This window comes from Acyrthosiphon pisum, chromosome A1, assembly GCF_005508785.2.
Source record: "Acyrthosiphon pisum isolate AL4f chromosome A1, pea_aphid_22Mar2018_4r6ur, whole genome shotgun sequence".
Classification (NCBI taxonomy): Eukaryota; Metazoa; Arthropoda; class Insecta; order Hemiptera; family Aphididae; genus Acyrthosiphon; species Acyrthosiphon pisum.
Window position 1 is genome coordinate 59,476,868 of NC_042494.1, and position 14,499 is coordinate 59,491,366.

At 29.1% G+C, this 14,499-nt stretch overlaps 4 protein-coding genes across 8 annotated transcripts in view; 2 read left to right on the top strand and 2 right to left on the bottom strand.

The window, feature by feature from the left end:
- Positions 1-782: 782 nt before the first annotated feature.
- On the top strand, positions 783-2,023 carry LOC115033739 (gametocyte-specific factor 1-like; the record flags this gene model as incomplete). Its single annotated transcript, XM_029487331.1, is given in 2 exon segments — positions 783-821; positions 1,512-2,023. Coding segments are annotated over 2 exon segments (99 nt in total), but the record flags the coding sequence as incomplete, so codon positions are not given.
- A 1,837-nt stretch (positions 2,024-3,860) lies between these two features.
- Positions 3,861-6,247, bottom strand: LOC100163631 (THAP domain-containing protein 1-like). 2 transcript variants are annotated; one of them, XM_008180693.3, is made up of 4 exons: positions 5,826-6,247; positions 4,878-5,134; positions 4,293-4,814; positions 3,861-4,237 (listed from the first exon to the last, which is right to left on the bottom strand). In XM_008180693.3, exons 1-4 carry the CDS (start codon positions 5,888-5,890, stop codon positions 4,089-4,091), a joined length of 993 nt encoding a protein of 330 aa, XP_008178915.1. In that variant the 5' UTR covers positions 5,891-6,247; the 3' UTR covers positions 3,861-4,088.
- Positions 6,248-6,297: 50 nt separating this feature from the next.
- LOC100164341 (mitochondrial mRNA pseudouridine synthase Trub2) lies at positions 6,298-8,820 on the top strand. Of its 4 annotated transcripts, none has more exons than XM_016801098.2 (6): positions 6,299-6,717; positions 6,783-6,974; positions 7,047-7,263; positions 7,340-7,476; positions 7,872-8,157; positions 8,625-8,820. In XM_016801098.2, exons 1-5 carry the CDS (start codon positions 6,594-6,596, stop codon positions 8,150-8,152), a joined length of 951 nt encoding a protein of 316 aa, XP_016656587.1. In that variant the 5' UTR covers positions 6,299-6,593; the 3' UTR covers positions 8,153-8,157; positions 8,625-8,820. The 4 variants fall into 4 exon arrangements, with proteins under 4 accessions (XP_001944222.1, XP_016656587.1, XP_016656589.1 ...); XM_016801100.2 differs by having other exon boundaries at positions 8,666-8,819; XM_016801099.2 differs by lacking the exon at positions 8,625-8,820 and adding an exon at positions 8,593-8,608.
- A 1,594-nt stretch (positions 8,821-10,414) lies between these two features.
- LOC100166357 (organic cation transporter protein) overlaps positions 10,415-14,499 on the bottom strand; it is a 19,143-nt gene continuing 15,058 nt past the window's right edge. Inside the window, exons 8-11 of the mRNA XM_001944133.5 lie at positions 13,393-13,499; positions 12,373-12,587; positions 11,194-11,375; positions 10,415-10,886 (exon numbers count right to left, since the gene is read on the bottom strand). Coding sequence (XP_001944168.2) covers positions 10,734-10,886; positions 11,194-11,375; positions 12,373-12,587; positions 13,393-13,499 — 657 coding nt within the window. The 3' untranslated portion in view covers positions 10,415-10,733. The remainder of the gene's footprint in view (positions 10,887-11,193; positions 11,376-12,372; positions 12,588-13,392; positions 13,500-14,499) is intronic.

Genomic DNA, 14,499 nt, shown 5'->3' on the forward strand with positions numbered 1-14,499 from the left:
TAAATTATCAAAGTTTTGTATAATCTTTTCGGTTATTATAATTACATACATTTTACTATCAATATCGAACACAATTTTGATTATATAACCATGTGTTTAGTACTTCCCTAACTTGCAGTGGTGTATTTGCCATTACATTGCAGTTATTTTAGCCAAAACATACCAATATTTCTTCTATCATAATGATCGACCTAGTAATGTGATAATAGTTTTTAAAACTGATTTTGATTCATTGTAATGTCTACTTTTAGATTAGTCAATTCACTTTTCCCAATTTCACCTTTTCAAAAATAATTAAATGTGAGCTAAATGCTAACACGTCACTAATGATGTGAAAACATTTGCGTCACCAACAACGGGTTAATACATAGTTAACAATATTTTTAGAACATAATATATTATGTCTATTTCATATTGATAATTCTGTCTAATACAAAATTTTACTGGGAACAACCAGTGGATAAAAGGTTTGTAAACTTCTATTTTCTAATATAAGGGGCTGCAGGTTTTTTTGCCTAAAAACATGCCTTATAGGTAAAACTCTTACATTTCCTATAGTGCTTTGTTCATTACCGAGTTTAGAAAAAATATCTGGACCCTCCAATGAAAATTTCTTAAGTATGCCCCTGTTTATTATACTACTTATTAGTTATTATTATTTACTTTTGCATGCTTTATATTACTTTTTATATTTTTTAAGCACTCAAAGTACATCAACTTTTTTATATTATATACCTAAACAACTGCTTCTTTTAATTCAACATGTACAATTTTTATTTTAGAGGGTCGATGATTCTACGACACAAAGTGGTAGTAAAAATGTAAGTAATTTAATTGTTTTTTTTTTTTAATTATAACATTTATATTTATTTGTAACTACCTAATTTTAATAATTATAGTACTATATGATGTAAAATCATTGAACCATAATATAGTTAGTAAATATTTGGTTAGTGTATTTTTCTTATTTGTTATTTTTTTTTAAAAATATTATGATGTCACTTAGGCACATAAAGGCACAATAGTGTGAATTCTCAAAATTATTATAGCTCTGACTTATAATGAAAACCGTTATTTTGCATGTAAGAATAATGTTAATTTAATTACACTTATATACTCTGTCCCAAAGATAAAACACAGGGTCAACTAATTTTGGTCCAGTTGAAAGTAACCATTGGCTCCACGATGCAACCATTATACTGAGTCTTCAAAGATCATCAAAATTAAAATTAAATAATTAGGGAGATTTTATATGATGTAGCTATTCACAAAGACCTTAATATACATATTGATCATTTTATCTAACTGGTAAACTTAAAAATAGACTACCTAATTTTGTAGTGGGAGAAAAATGTATTAGTGGTAATTAAGTGGTTTCTTCTCTTTTGGGACAGAGTATATGCTTAGTTTTACTAAAGGATATTATACTTTTTTACATTCACATTTAAATTTTATGTTGTCAATTTTAGTTTTGTATTACCAATATTTATATATATTGTTCCATATTTTAGGGTAATCAAGGTAATCAGCAAGTTAAAAACAATGGATTGTTTTTTGGAAAGAGACCATAAAATGTGAACACAAAACGTTTTTTTTTTTTTTGATATATTTAACATTAACAATTTTAAAAGCATTTCTTATGCTATTAAATATTTAAACGTATTAAAATACATTTTTAAAAACAGTTTTAAAACGATCTCAAAAATTATACTTTGATTATATTTTAAGCTTAATATTAAATTACATCTAATTTGATGAGTTGGACACTCATCATTTTATTTTTTGAATGTATTTTTATATTGATTTATATTCACAATTATTACAATATTATTGAACCTTTTAAATGTTGTTAAGTTGATTCTCATTCTGTAGATGATAATGCTACAATATTGTTGTACCTTTGTTTTTTTTTATTTCAAACTATTATTGACCTTAAATTTAATCTTATTGTAAGGTATGTTTCAAGAATAAAGCGTACAATTTGTATTATCTCACAAAAAAACTATTGTGAATTTACTCTCAATTTATTTTTTGAATTACACTAATAAATTTATGAAAAATCTATGAAAAACCTGTATTAAATGTTCAAGTTTAGCAAACATTTTTTATCAACAATAATTGAAAATAATTAATAAAAATTTAAAATTTCTTTTGCCTATAAATGCTGTGAACATTTTAAATATTTACTATTATTTGTTTATGTGTTACGCCTATTATATAAAATACATTTTATCAAAAACTGGATTTAGTGTAGAAATTCCATTTTTTCTTAATTTAATTTTGTTTTTCCAACGCTTTTTTAAAACAACTGTGGATTGTCAATTTTGACGTCTCAAAAGTGAGACTACTAGATTTACTTTTCAAATTTCAATGATACTGAAGTTGAAAATCAAAGCTTTGTTTCAAATATTTTTCTCTTTCTATACTCTGTTCTATCTAAGAGTGAACCGCTTTCGCACACGCAGACTGAGCTGCCAAACTTTGCCTGACCCCCCATGCGTTCTGTGATTGGCAAAAGTTGTTGTCAGGCGCCCATGTTAAAACTCACCAATGTCCGGATTGTGGCAGGAATGTGCAGAAAAAATGTGTTTTGGTGAGTGGATCACTCTTAGATGGAACAGAGTACAGTATATACCATGACAAATTATATAGGTATCATCACAGTAGTACTAGTTTTGCGCAGTAGATACGCATCTTCTTCACCTCCGGCCTGTATCCTAGTTCGCCACTTCTTATTGGTTGATTTTGTTCTATGATATAAATTATATATATGTATATGATTGACACCCAATAAGAAGTGGGGAACTACGATATAGGCGAAGTAAAGAGACAAGGATGGGTATCAAAATGCTATGATGATACCTATATAATTTGTCATGGTATATACACTAAACTCACAAAACAACAAAAAACTGTAAAATCTATACATTCTTCGATTCACTCAGAACTAAAATTAGGGTAAAACTGAAAAATGTACGCTTGTGCGGTTTTAGAAGAAATTGTAGTTTTTCATTTTGTTGTAATTCATAAATAAATGACTATAGGCTTTTATAAAATATCCATATTCATATTTAGTATTTAGACATAATAAAACTTTCAAAATAATTTGGCTCTGTTTGTGCTTTTTGTAAATATCTGAAATGTTCTACTTAAAGGGTTCCTCATAAGACATTACAGCAATCGAATCAAAAATATATAGACATAATCATGTCATTTAAAGTTCAAATTTTTTCGAAATTCTGGTGCCATAAAATTTGTTTTTTTAAGTTAATAAAATGTTTAATTTGGATAACCAGTCCATACTAGTGATTAGTATAGAAATGCAAAAATCTTGAAAACGTGTAATATCTACTTTTTTAAGACATCTGAAGTTTAAATTTGGATGAAAGTACCACCTACCTAGCTTTTTTTTTGTTATTCTATTGTAGTTATACAATAGTTATACACTATAGTTCACCATACTCAAAAATATTATTTTTGGGATTAGGAACTTGACAATTTTACGGACGTCATTATATTTCGCTATACACTGAAAATGTTTAAGATATTTAGATACATTTATAGGCTATTGCCTATATTATATTACAGCACGAACCCATTCACACCGTTCTATGGCACAGACTACTATATTAGCAAGATAAGGTACTCGGTTAATAAATCTGTGCATGCGCAATATTTATGATGATTGATATTTGATAATAATATGATTACAATTTACAGACTAATACTATTTATTATATTATTAAATATTAATCTCTTTTCATTGTTTAAAACTGTTTAAAATTGTTGCGTTTAACTTACGATATATACTAAATATTAGAAAATATACTAATAAGTAACAAGTACTTCATTAATACTCATTAAAATAATAACACATGTAATAAGTGTATTAAAAATGTAGTACTAAAGTAACTATTACATATTTAGATGACGAAAAATTAAAAAAAATAAACTTTAAAAATTAATTAGAACAATATTACAAATGTTGATTTGCCATATTATTATTACTTCAAATTATGTGTTGAGTCTAATGCTTTATTTATTTCTATACAGCGTGTTAAAGAATGTAGAGTTTTTTTCTTTTGAGGTTATCTACTTGAACTTATTCTAATAGCGTAACCGTGTTCTGGTACTCGTCTCCAGTTCGGAGTTCTTCCAGCTGTCAAATTGTTTCTTTTTCCTATTAGTGTTTTTTGTCTAGTTCTTGCAGTGGCCTTGGTTCCAATTCTTTTATTACCTATTAATTTTGAATTGTTCAATTTGTGGTTTAATTCTTGGGAGTACCTACTTACCAAAATTCTTCATAGCTGAACAAAGTTCTGCATGTGTTTTTACATTCTTGTTCATTGATTTTACAAAACTTTTTATGGCTGGTAGAAAGTATGCTTTGTTTAAATTAAAAGCACGTTTCATTTTACCAACACACCCATCAAACTGTTTTATCGTTGCTTCAAAATCATTGTAATTACTTAAATCTTGGCAAATACCACCCAGATTAAGATTAGTATTATCTGATTTGCAATTGTCATTTGTTTCTTCAGATGCAATTTGTACATCATCTAAATGTAGGCTTTGTGTATCTTGCTTTTTATTTGGCAATTTACTGTGTTTAATATTTTTTACTAAATCTTCTAAATTTTCAATTTTTTTATTTTTCCTTCGTAGTTTTTGCTGTAGTGTTTTAATTTTATTTTTATGCATTTCTTCATTTGAATGATAGGTTTCAGTTTGTATTTCAACACTCTTAAAATTAGTAATTGAATGCATGTCGTCACATTGATATATGTTGTTTTCTAATTGATCTACAGTTACATCTGTATCATACAAATAAAACAAATTTACAGAAAATTTATTTAACATGATTTATGATAATATACCTTTACTACAAGTGTTCCTCAGCGTAGGGGTTTTTCTAGGAATTTTATTTGGTTTTTTAAGGTTAGACGGAAGTGATGGAAATATTGATGGAACTGCATTGTTCTTTAATAGTAATCGATTTGCTCCAGGTCTAATTTGAAAGTCTTGTTCAGTAAAATGAACACTGCATAATCGACTCCATTGAGTTGCTTCAAATTGTTTTCTCCTCATAGCACTTAACCATTTTGTCATCAATTCGTTTTTAGAAATGGGAAATCTATGATCATATAATTACAAAGTTAAAATTATTAAATAGAATGACCAATTTTATTATAGATAATATTGTCAAAATTGTATAATGTATATACAATATTTATATACATATAAGTATATAACATAAGAAGTATTTACTTCTTAGAGGATGTTTCACAGATATTAAATGTTGTCTCAGTCTTACAAGTGCGTAGCATAGCTAATTTACGCTCAGCAGATCACGTTAAGTTCCTTTAATTTAAAAATTTGAGTGAATCGACCTAAGTTCAATTTTTTAGCAAGTTATACATAGGTATAATATGGTATAAATGAAAAATGGTCATAACTCATTTAAAAACTGAATTATTGTAAAAAAAACCCAATTTGGGTTTTGCACAAATATTGTTCTTACCAATTTACCATTAAGTTTCATTTCACTCAAGTTTTTAAAAGTACGGAGTTAAACGTGACCTGCTAGGCGTAACTTTGCTATATTACGCACTTGTATGACGGAGACAACAAATACCTGTGTAGCGTCCTCTAGTATAAATTATATACTAAAATCAGAATAAGCTTAAACGATGTGATAAGTTACCAAGATACTTAAAAGTACCTAGCTAAATAGGTAACTTAATTAATATTTACCAAAAACCATTGACTTATTATTTAAGTTTCTTATATATTTACTAATTGTCTATTATTACAATATGACTTACCGAAAGAAATGTATATTCTGTCCAACTTTGTACCTGTTTGTGCACGCTGCACACGAAACAGGCATTTTAAGTATTTTTCAAATACTCGTACCCTGCACTAATCACAGACTACCTACTCTTATAAGTTGTCATTTGTAACATTACAATAGGTAGCGAGACTATGACAATATTGTATTAAATAATAAATAATAAATTGTTATGGATTATTCAATAGACTATAGGCACGGACTAAGATATATCTTAGACCCGACGTCTGAGGCATACCAAAAAAAAAAATGAAACATGATGGGAAACATGCATTATGAGCACGATTGAAGATTTAAGGTATAGCCGTATAGGTAATATGATTCTGACCAATTCAGAATTCTGAGTTCTGACCGCGGGCAAATGATGGGATTACGACATAGAAAAGAGATTAAATTTACGATTTACGATTTATGATGATATCAATTATTTTATTTTTGATAAGTGATAGCCAACATTATAGAGATATTATTATCTGCAATCATGAAATAATTAAAAATCACGGGATTCACACAAAAAAGTAAATTCAAAGTATTACAATATTGCACATTTCATTTCTGTCTCTTAATCCGTGATTTATAAGTTACAACTTTTGATTCTGACTCCCGGCTGTTCCATGTTTAAATTGCAAGTTATAAATGCAACTGAAAGGCGAACAGCAATAGTTTTTATTCTGTTTTGTACAGCATCATTATTTTTATTATTGTAAAATCAAACTTTTCTAATCGACGATAGAGATTTAAGATGAATAGTCTGTCGACTAGTGAAAGAGCATTTAGGCTTTTGAATGGTATTGTGTGTTTGTATAAACCGGCTGGAGTACACCTAAGTGGTTGTCGCCATTCATTGCTATTAAAGTTAACGCAGGGTAAGTGAAGTTGATTAACAACAAATAAAGCATTGTAGACGTGATTATGTATTATATTGTTATAGAGTTGAATTTATGCGGTGTTAGATCTCCAGAAAATCGTGTTGTCATTTCCGGAGACACAACAAAAGAACTGAATGTAAAAGTAGAGTCCAGTTATGCAGACAATGTACTTGTCGTTGGTCCCAGGTACCAAACCCAAGACATTAAGTGTATTTGGACCACTCATTTGGGAAAGCGTGTATCAGGCGTTTGTGGTAAGTGACTAGTTTTAAGGTTCATTACATATCTGTATTGTTATTTATTTAAGTTAAATATTGTTTTTTAAGTAATTGGACTAAATAAGGGTACCAAAATGGCAAGAATTCTTCAAAACAACTATCCATTGCGAACATATCATTTACATGGGCAATTGGGAATTATGACCAAGAATATGTACATTGATGGCCAAGTTGTTGAGAAGGGACGTTTTGATTTTGTGAAACGTGAAAATGTTGATAAACTTATGTCTACAATACAGGCATCAAATCAAAAAAAGATGTTTGAGTAACTACACGAGTATACATTTTTATAATATTATTTAGTTATCTTAATGTACCTACTTATTGACATTACATTTTAGGCTGGCCAATGTAGACACTCAAACTCAAACAGCATATGATTTAGCTACAAAAGGGTTGATTCGCCCAGCATCTACCAAAAGTCCTTTAATTTATGGAATTAAATGCATAAGTCTAGATTTACCAAATTTCATCATTGGTAAGTATTAAAATTGAATGAGAACTAGAGTCTATAAGGTCTTTATGTAAAAATTAATAAAAAAAAAATCCAAACTGAAATTTTATACTAAACAAAATAATTTATTAAAACATTTTTTCACAATATAAAGTTGTACATTATGTCATTAAAAATTTTTTAAACGACCCAAAAGTCTTTATAAATATGTTTGACAATTATACATATTTTACATACTAGACATAAATTATATATATATATTAAGTTTAAATAATTTAAAGCATCAGGGCATTAAAAAAAAAAAAAAAAAAATTAAAAATTCTTAAAAAAACATCATAAACAGTATATTACTTAATTACATTGTAAAATCATAAAGCTTATACAACTACCTAATAATTATTTTATTTTTCAAATTTCAGAAGTTAATATTATTAATGAATATGAGAGTTATTTATTATCCTTAGTCCATGAAATAGGACTTAAGTTAAGATGTTCAGCAACATGTACTGCTATACGCTGTATAAGATATTCGTCATTTACCATTCAACAAGCACTTCTAATGAAACATTGGAATCTCCAATATGTGTTAGAAAATATGAGAGAATGTAATTCTTCTTACAAACAATTGAGTGAACTACCTTCATTTATTACTGAACAATCTTATTTTGAATCTAATCAAAAACTGACTGGCGTACAATAATTTTAGTAAGTTATATAATAATTCTTAATTATTCGTAGTATTCAAAAGTTCATTAATCACATTTCAAGATATTATTAAATAATAATAAAACATTTTTTGAATATAATTGTATAATTTATTTAATATTAGAAGACTATTTTTGTAAACTGAGTTTCTATTTTGTCTGTACACTTTTAATACTAGTGTGGATTTAATTATAGGAATTCTTATAATCTTAGGTATAATTTATTATCTTTGCCTGGTCATAGTTAAAGTATTCAAACTTAATTAAAAACTCTTAAAAAGCTGCCTATTCTTGACAATTCAATGTTTTTTCCACTCAACTTTTGGCAGTTCTAAGCTGTTTCCACGTGATTGACCTTTAAAACAAACATTATTATCAATGACCCTTTCCTGCCCAATGTTTTATTTTATTTAAAAAATAATTTAATGGTAATTAGGCATTTTCAAAATCAAATTGAATCCATTGCAGTTCAATAATCTTCTATTAACCCTCTGTGGATTCTTTCTTAGCGGTGACGGCATTTACCATGATTGCGGACATCGGTAACAGTTAGTGCAGAACTTATGTTAACCTTATCTCCACACAACAGTAATTTTGGAGAATCAACTTTTATTCAGTAAAAGTTTTGTAAAATATATGTAGGTATACTATTTATATAATAATATTGTAATTGATAAATTTCTCGATTAGAATTTTTAAAAAATGCTTTATTTCAATAATAAATTAACGATAATAATTTCAACAATTATTGTAGTGTAAAATATGTATATAATATTGTATTGAACAAATTTCTTGATTTTAATTCATCAGCATACAACTTGTGTAAATTAACTAACCTAAACAGTTTTTATAAATTAATATCGAGAAACTTTGTCGAAACACAACCCGTTAATTCGATAATAACTAGGTAAATTGAAATTTAAATTGGAGGAAATTCGAGTGTGCCCACCAGTGGCGTATTTAGTATTTTTTGTAGGGGGTGGATGACAAGAATTTTAGCTTACAGATTATGATGTAATAATTATAATATAATAATAGACATGTATTTAAAGAGCCGTGGAGGTGGATTTTTCCCCATATCTGCCCCCGTAAATACGCCCCTGGTGCCCACCTACTTTCCCCCTTTTAGTTGAAAATTTTTTCAAATTATTTAAACACAAAATACATTCAAGTTACCTACTTACCAATTCTGAGACTTAAGTATATAAATACATATTATAGATATGTATCTATAATCTATATGGCTATAATATGTTGAATGCAGTTCTACATAGTCATTCGTAATATACCATCACTCAAGTCCTAATACTCCAGCCCCACAACCAATCAATACGTTCCCTAAAATTTCAGAAATTATTTCCCTTCAGCAATCTATAAAATCTAAAGGAAATTTTTACAGAAAAATGAGTACAAACTCAAGCTCTAATGAAAATGCTTTTTTTTTGAGCCAGCACACATAACTACCTGTTTTCTGAGGTAGGTATCCAAAGTATTCTTTGAAAACACCCATAGGTTCTTGCAAGAATGTACTGATATGAAAAATCTATGTGAACAAAATTTCAGTGACTGAGAGTGTTCGGTTTTTAGAGGTGTGAAACTCATATATACAACTCAATTGACTAAACACTAAATTGTATTAACACTTTTGTAATATTAATTATAGTTATTTAATTTGAAAGCTAATAACCTTAAAAGTTGAAGCTGTAACATGAATAAAAAAAATAAAAATAATAAAAAATACTGTATAGTGAATACCTAGTGATAATAATTGTATGGTTAAACAAAGTTTTCTGAAGAACGAAGGATGGCAGTGTTTGAAAGAAAAGTACTCAGAAAAATTTATGGGGCATACTATGATGTTCTCACAAATGAATGTAGGAAATTACATAATACTGAACTGCAATCCCTTTTTCGGCGACCGAATATACTGAAAGAGATAAAAAAAAGAAGGCTAGTCTGGGCAGGACATGCCTAGAGGAAGCATGACTCATTAATTAAAAGGGTAATAGAGGAAAACCCAGTAGGGAGGAGACCTCTTGGAAGACCACGTTTAAGATGGGAGGACTGCGTTAAGAGAGATGCTGAAACAGTGGAGCCAGAGAGTCATTGGCAGGAAATAGCAGAGGATAGAGATAGGTGGCAGTATGTTTATCTAGAGGTATGGTCTTAAATGGCCGAAACCAAAGAAGAAGAAGAAGAAGAAGAATGGTTAAACAATACAATTTATTTAGCATCATTAAACAAAAACATGTTGAAAATAAATCCACATTAAAATAGTGTAAAATATATTGAGTTTTTTTTTTCAAATAAGTCTTAAAACACATTTTTCAAAACATTACATTACATAAATCTATAATGTGTATGTATGTCAAAATGTCATCCAAACAAAAACACTTTACACATATACACTGCATCAATATAAATCTATCGAGTGTTGATGTTTTGTTTTAAACACAATAAAACTAACTTCAAAATAATTTATAAATTATTATGTAAATAAATTAAATTGACGTTTAATTTTTCTTAAGATTTTTTAATGCGCTTTTTAATAATGTACAGTCCGAAGCCGTAGGTAAATCAACTGGTGGAGTTGCCAATTTGTTCGGCTTCCAAAACTGTGTCCGGCATTTTTTTATTGAGAGTTTCTGGAAACAGTAGTGCAAGCAATCCAGACAGTAGAGCGGATATGCTGAAGAGTAGTAACGGTGACAATTCGCCGAAATAAGTAACCTGAAAATAATCAGAATAATAATTGATGACATGTTGAAATTAATAATTTTACAAGCAATGACCATGATGATTCTCTTAACTGTCTTTACACATACCAGCCTAATACCTATTGGCTATTATGGGATTAATTTGGGAAAAATTGCCATTATATATATTATAATTTATAACATGTGAAATATATAATATTATAGGTAGGTATTTGAAATAAAATACCTACATTCTTTTATGAACCACAATACAGCGTCAATACCTATTGTATGCCCCCGGGTACATAATCCAATTATACATAGGTATACTTATTACTTACTAATAATGGAGTTTGTGGTGCCACCATTGAACCAATTCTGCCGAACATGGAGCATATACCGAACAGGGAATGTCGGATTTCCGTTGGGAACATTTCGGCAGTGTACATGTAGAGTATTACGAACGAAATGGTTATGGAGAACTTTCCAATTAGGTATAGGAATACATTTAAGATGACCGCGTCTAAAAATAAGACAATATTTCATCATACAGTTGGTCAATAATAATAATAAATAATAATATATCGTTGCACGATACGTATTGCATTTAGGTCGTAGATATCTCAATCGTAGACTACAAGTCCATATTAAAAAAACTAGCCTGTGTGCATCCATTCACCCCCTCCCTACCACTATGGACGTTATAGATACTATACCAAGAAGTTGGATAATATCTTCATTGAAAAACCATAATATAACTACTATTGTTACCTACTATTGTTACCTACAATATATTGTTCTATAAACTCGTTTAAATTTTGGGCCTCTGTTTGTTAATAAGTCAATTAAATAAAATGATTGAATTTTCTAATCATTAATTATATCAAGTCCCCGAGAATAAATAATACATACGACGGTATAGTAGGTATCTAATACCTAACCTAATACCTGTGTACATAAATAATGGCTAGTGGCTTATTATTGTTGTTGAATTTTGTGACTCCCTGGGCTATGTATACTCCTTTTCCCCTCCCCGACAGTGGTGTATGCAAAGGGGGGACGTGGGAGTCAGATCCCCTCCCATTGGCTTTGGAGTGGATAATCTTCCATATTGGGTTTGAAGTGAATTTTGAATCAATTTAAATTATATTCATTGTTCCTATTGTTAAATATTTTACTGCCTCAGTAAAAAGTTTTGAGAGGGTGGGAGATTTTCCAATTGTCTCCTCCCATTTAGCTATTTTCTTTTTTTGATCCACCCATTTCAGAATTCATTTCTACGCTGCGTCGCCACTGCTTTCCGACCCATATATCTGGACCCGGTGAGTAAGAAATCTGCAGTGCAGACTCAAGTATAAAGTATATAATGTGGTCACTGCATAGGTGACAAGTGACATAGTGTGATGTTATATGGGGGTCTATAGCCTCCCCCTCATTTTACGCGGATGGCAGTAGGAAAAAATAAGAACCGCACGATTAGTGGTCACTGAATAATATATTAATAAAATAATAATAATTACGTTTTGGGACGAACGCGATCGAAATACATAGAGTACTGCACACCAGGAGCGTGGCACATTGCGATTCTCTCCGGCCGCAGTTGTTCATGATCTTGATCACCAAGAACAACGCCGGGATTTCAACCAGGCTGCACAGAATGAAGTTCCCGTACCGGTTACCCACTATTGAACCCGAACTCATAGACAGGCCGTAGTAAATGAGCGTATTGATCATCCTGCAGAGACATAAATAATAATAATAATAATTAATCACAGGTACCTATACACAGAAATACAGATTAGGTACAATATTAATAATATTGTGTGGTCGCGGTTTACATTGTTAACAGGGATATACTCAGGTCGTACCTACTTATAGGTTAGGCAATTTTTTTGAAAAGAAACATTTTTGTTTATAATTATTATTATAAATATTATGAATACTAATATAATATAATATAATAAATTGTTAACTATTATTTAACCCATATGTTGTGATCCGAGATTATTTTTTACGGTAGTCCACTAGTCTACGAGTCCACTAGTCTACGAGTCCACTAGTCTACGAGTCTATCTACTGACGTTGTCGATGTTGACGAAAATATAGGATTTTATAACATGCGGCCGGTTGGCAGGGGGTAGGACTGTTGTCCGATAGGTAATAAATATTTCAGTAAAATATTGATTCATTAGGTATGTACTAAAATTTAAATTCTTGAATATCAAATTTAATGTTTATTGTTTAGTTTTCTCAATACATTTATTTTAAACATACTTTGAATAAATATATACGCAGTTAAACTTTCATATTACAAAGTCTCGTGGTCAACAAAAAAATATTTGTATTATATAGAAATGTGTTAAATAGAATTAAATAGGTATATTTTGTTAAATATAAATGTGTTACAAGAACGTTTCACAGCTATACAGTGAACAAGTACCAACAATGTAGGTAGTAGTTACTTATTTATTATAAAAAAATAAAATTGAGAGAAAAATTAAATGATAATATATTTTATAGGTAGGTTGTAAGTACTTTACCAACAGAACGAACAGTTGATCACTCGTAATATTAAGCGCTTTGAAGTCATAGCACGTTTAAATGCTTGCTGGCTAGAACAGCTCGTCGTACGCGTCGTAATTTCTTCCTAAACATAATAATAGAATATGAAAAACATAATATCGAATTGTCAGACAGAGGCGGCCCTAGGTTTTGCGGGGCACAGAAAAAATTAACTCGGTGCCCCGTTTGTCAATAAGTACATCGGCACAAACGTTTTAAATTCTCATATTTTTCTACTATATTTTTATATTCCACCCAAGTACCCAACCTTGTATTAAGCTGTATAATCATACAATTTCATAATATTTATATATTCGTCTTTAATAAACGTCATAATAATATTAAATAAACAGTAATAATAATTACTGTTTTAATAAAAAATAATCATGTAGGTAGTCATATCTAATATTTTTTTTACAAAATATATAGGTACCTATACTGTATTAAAATTTAGTTTTTGGTTGTTTTATATTTATTTTAGATTCTGAGTGGAACGATGAATGTATTGATTTTACAATGATGTGTATTTTAGATTCTGAGTGGAACGATGAATGTATTGATTTTACAATGATGTGTGTTTTTTTTTTATTTATTTTTTTTTGTGTCTGTGTACACGATAAGTAGTCGAAATAACGCTACGATTTTCAACTTTAGTATCTTGTTCGATCAGAAAGTGAATATCGTTGGTGCTTTGGGGGGGGTCAAAAGTAAAATTTTTCCAATAGTTTTCAAAAGCGCCGTGAAAAACAAAAGAAAAATTAAGGAAAAACGGGAATTTTTACGCAAAATCTGTTTTCGAGAAAATTGATTTTGGTTTTTGGTGTAACTTTAAAATGAATGACTGTAGATACTTACATGAAATTTTCACTGGTTGTTTAAATTTCCATTTTCTATACATGATAAAATTTTCAAAATATTTTGATTTGTTTTGAGCTGTTTACAGACAATTTCAGTTTCCAATTTAATTAGTTTTTTTTTCTATGAATGTCAATAAAACTTTATTTGTTGAGTAAAAATACTTGAAAATTTAATACAAGGCTCCTACTATATTGTTACAATGACATTTGAAAAATATTAAAAATCCT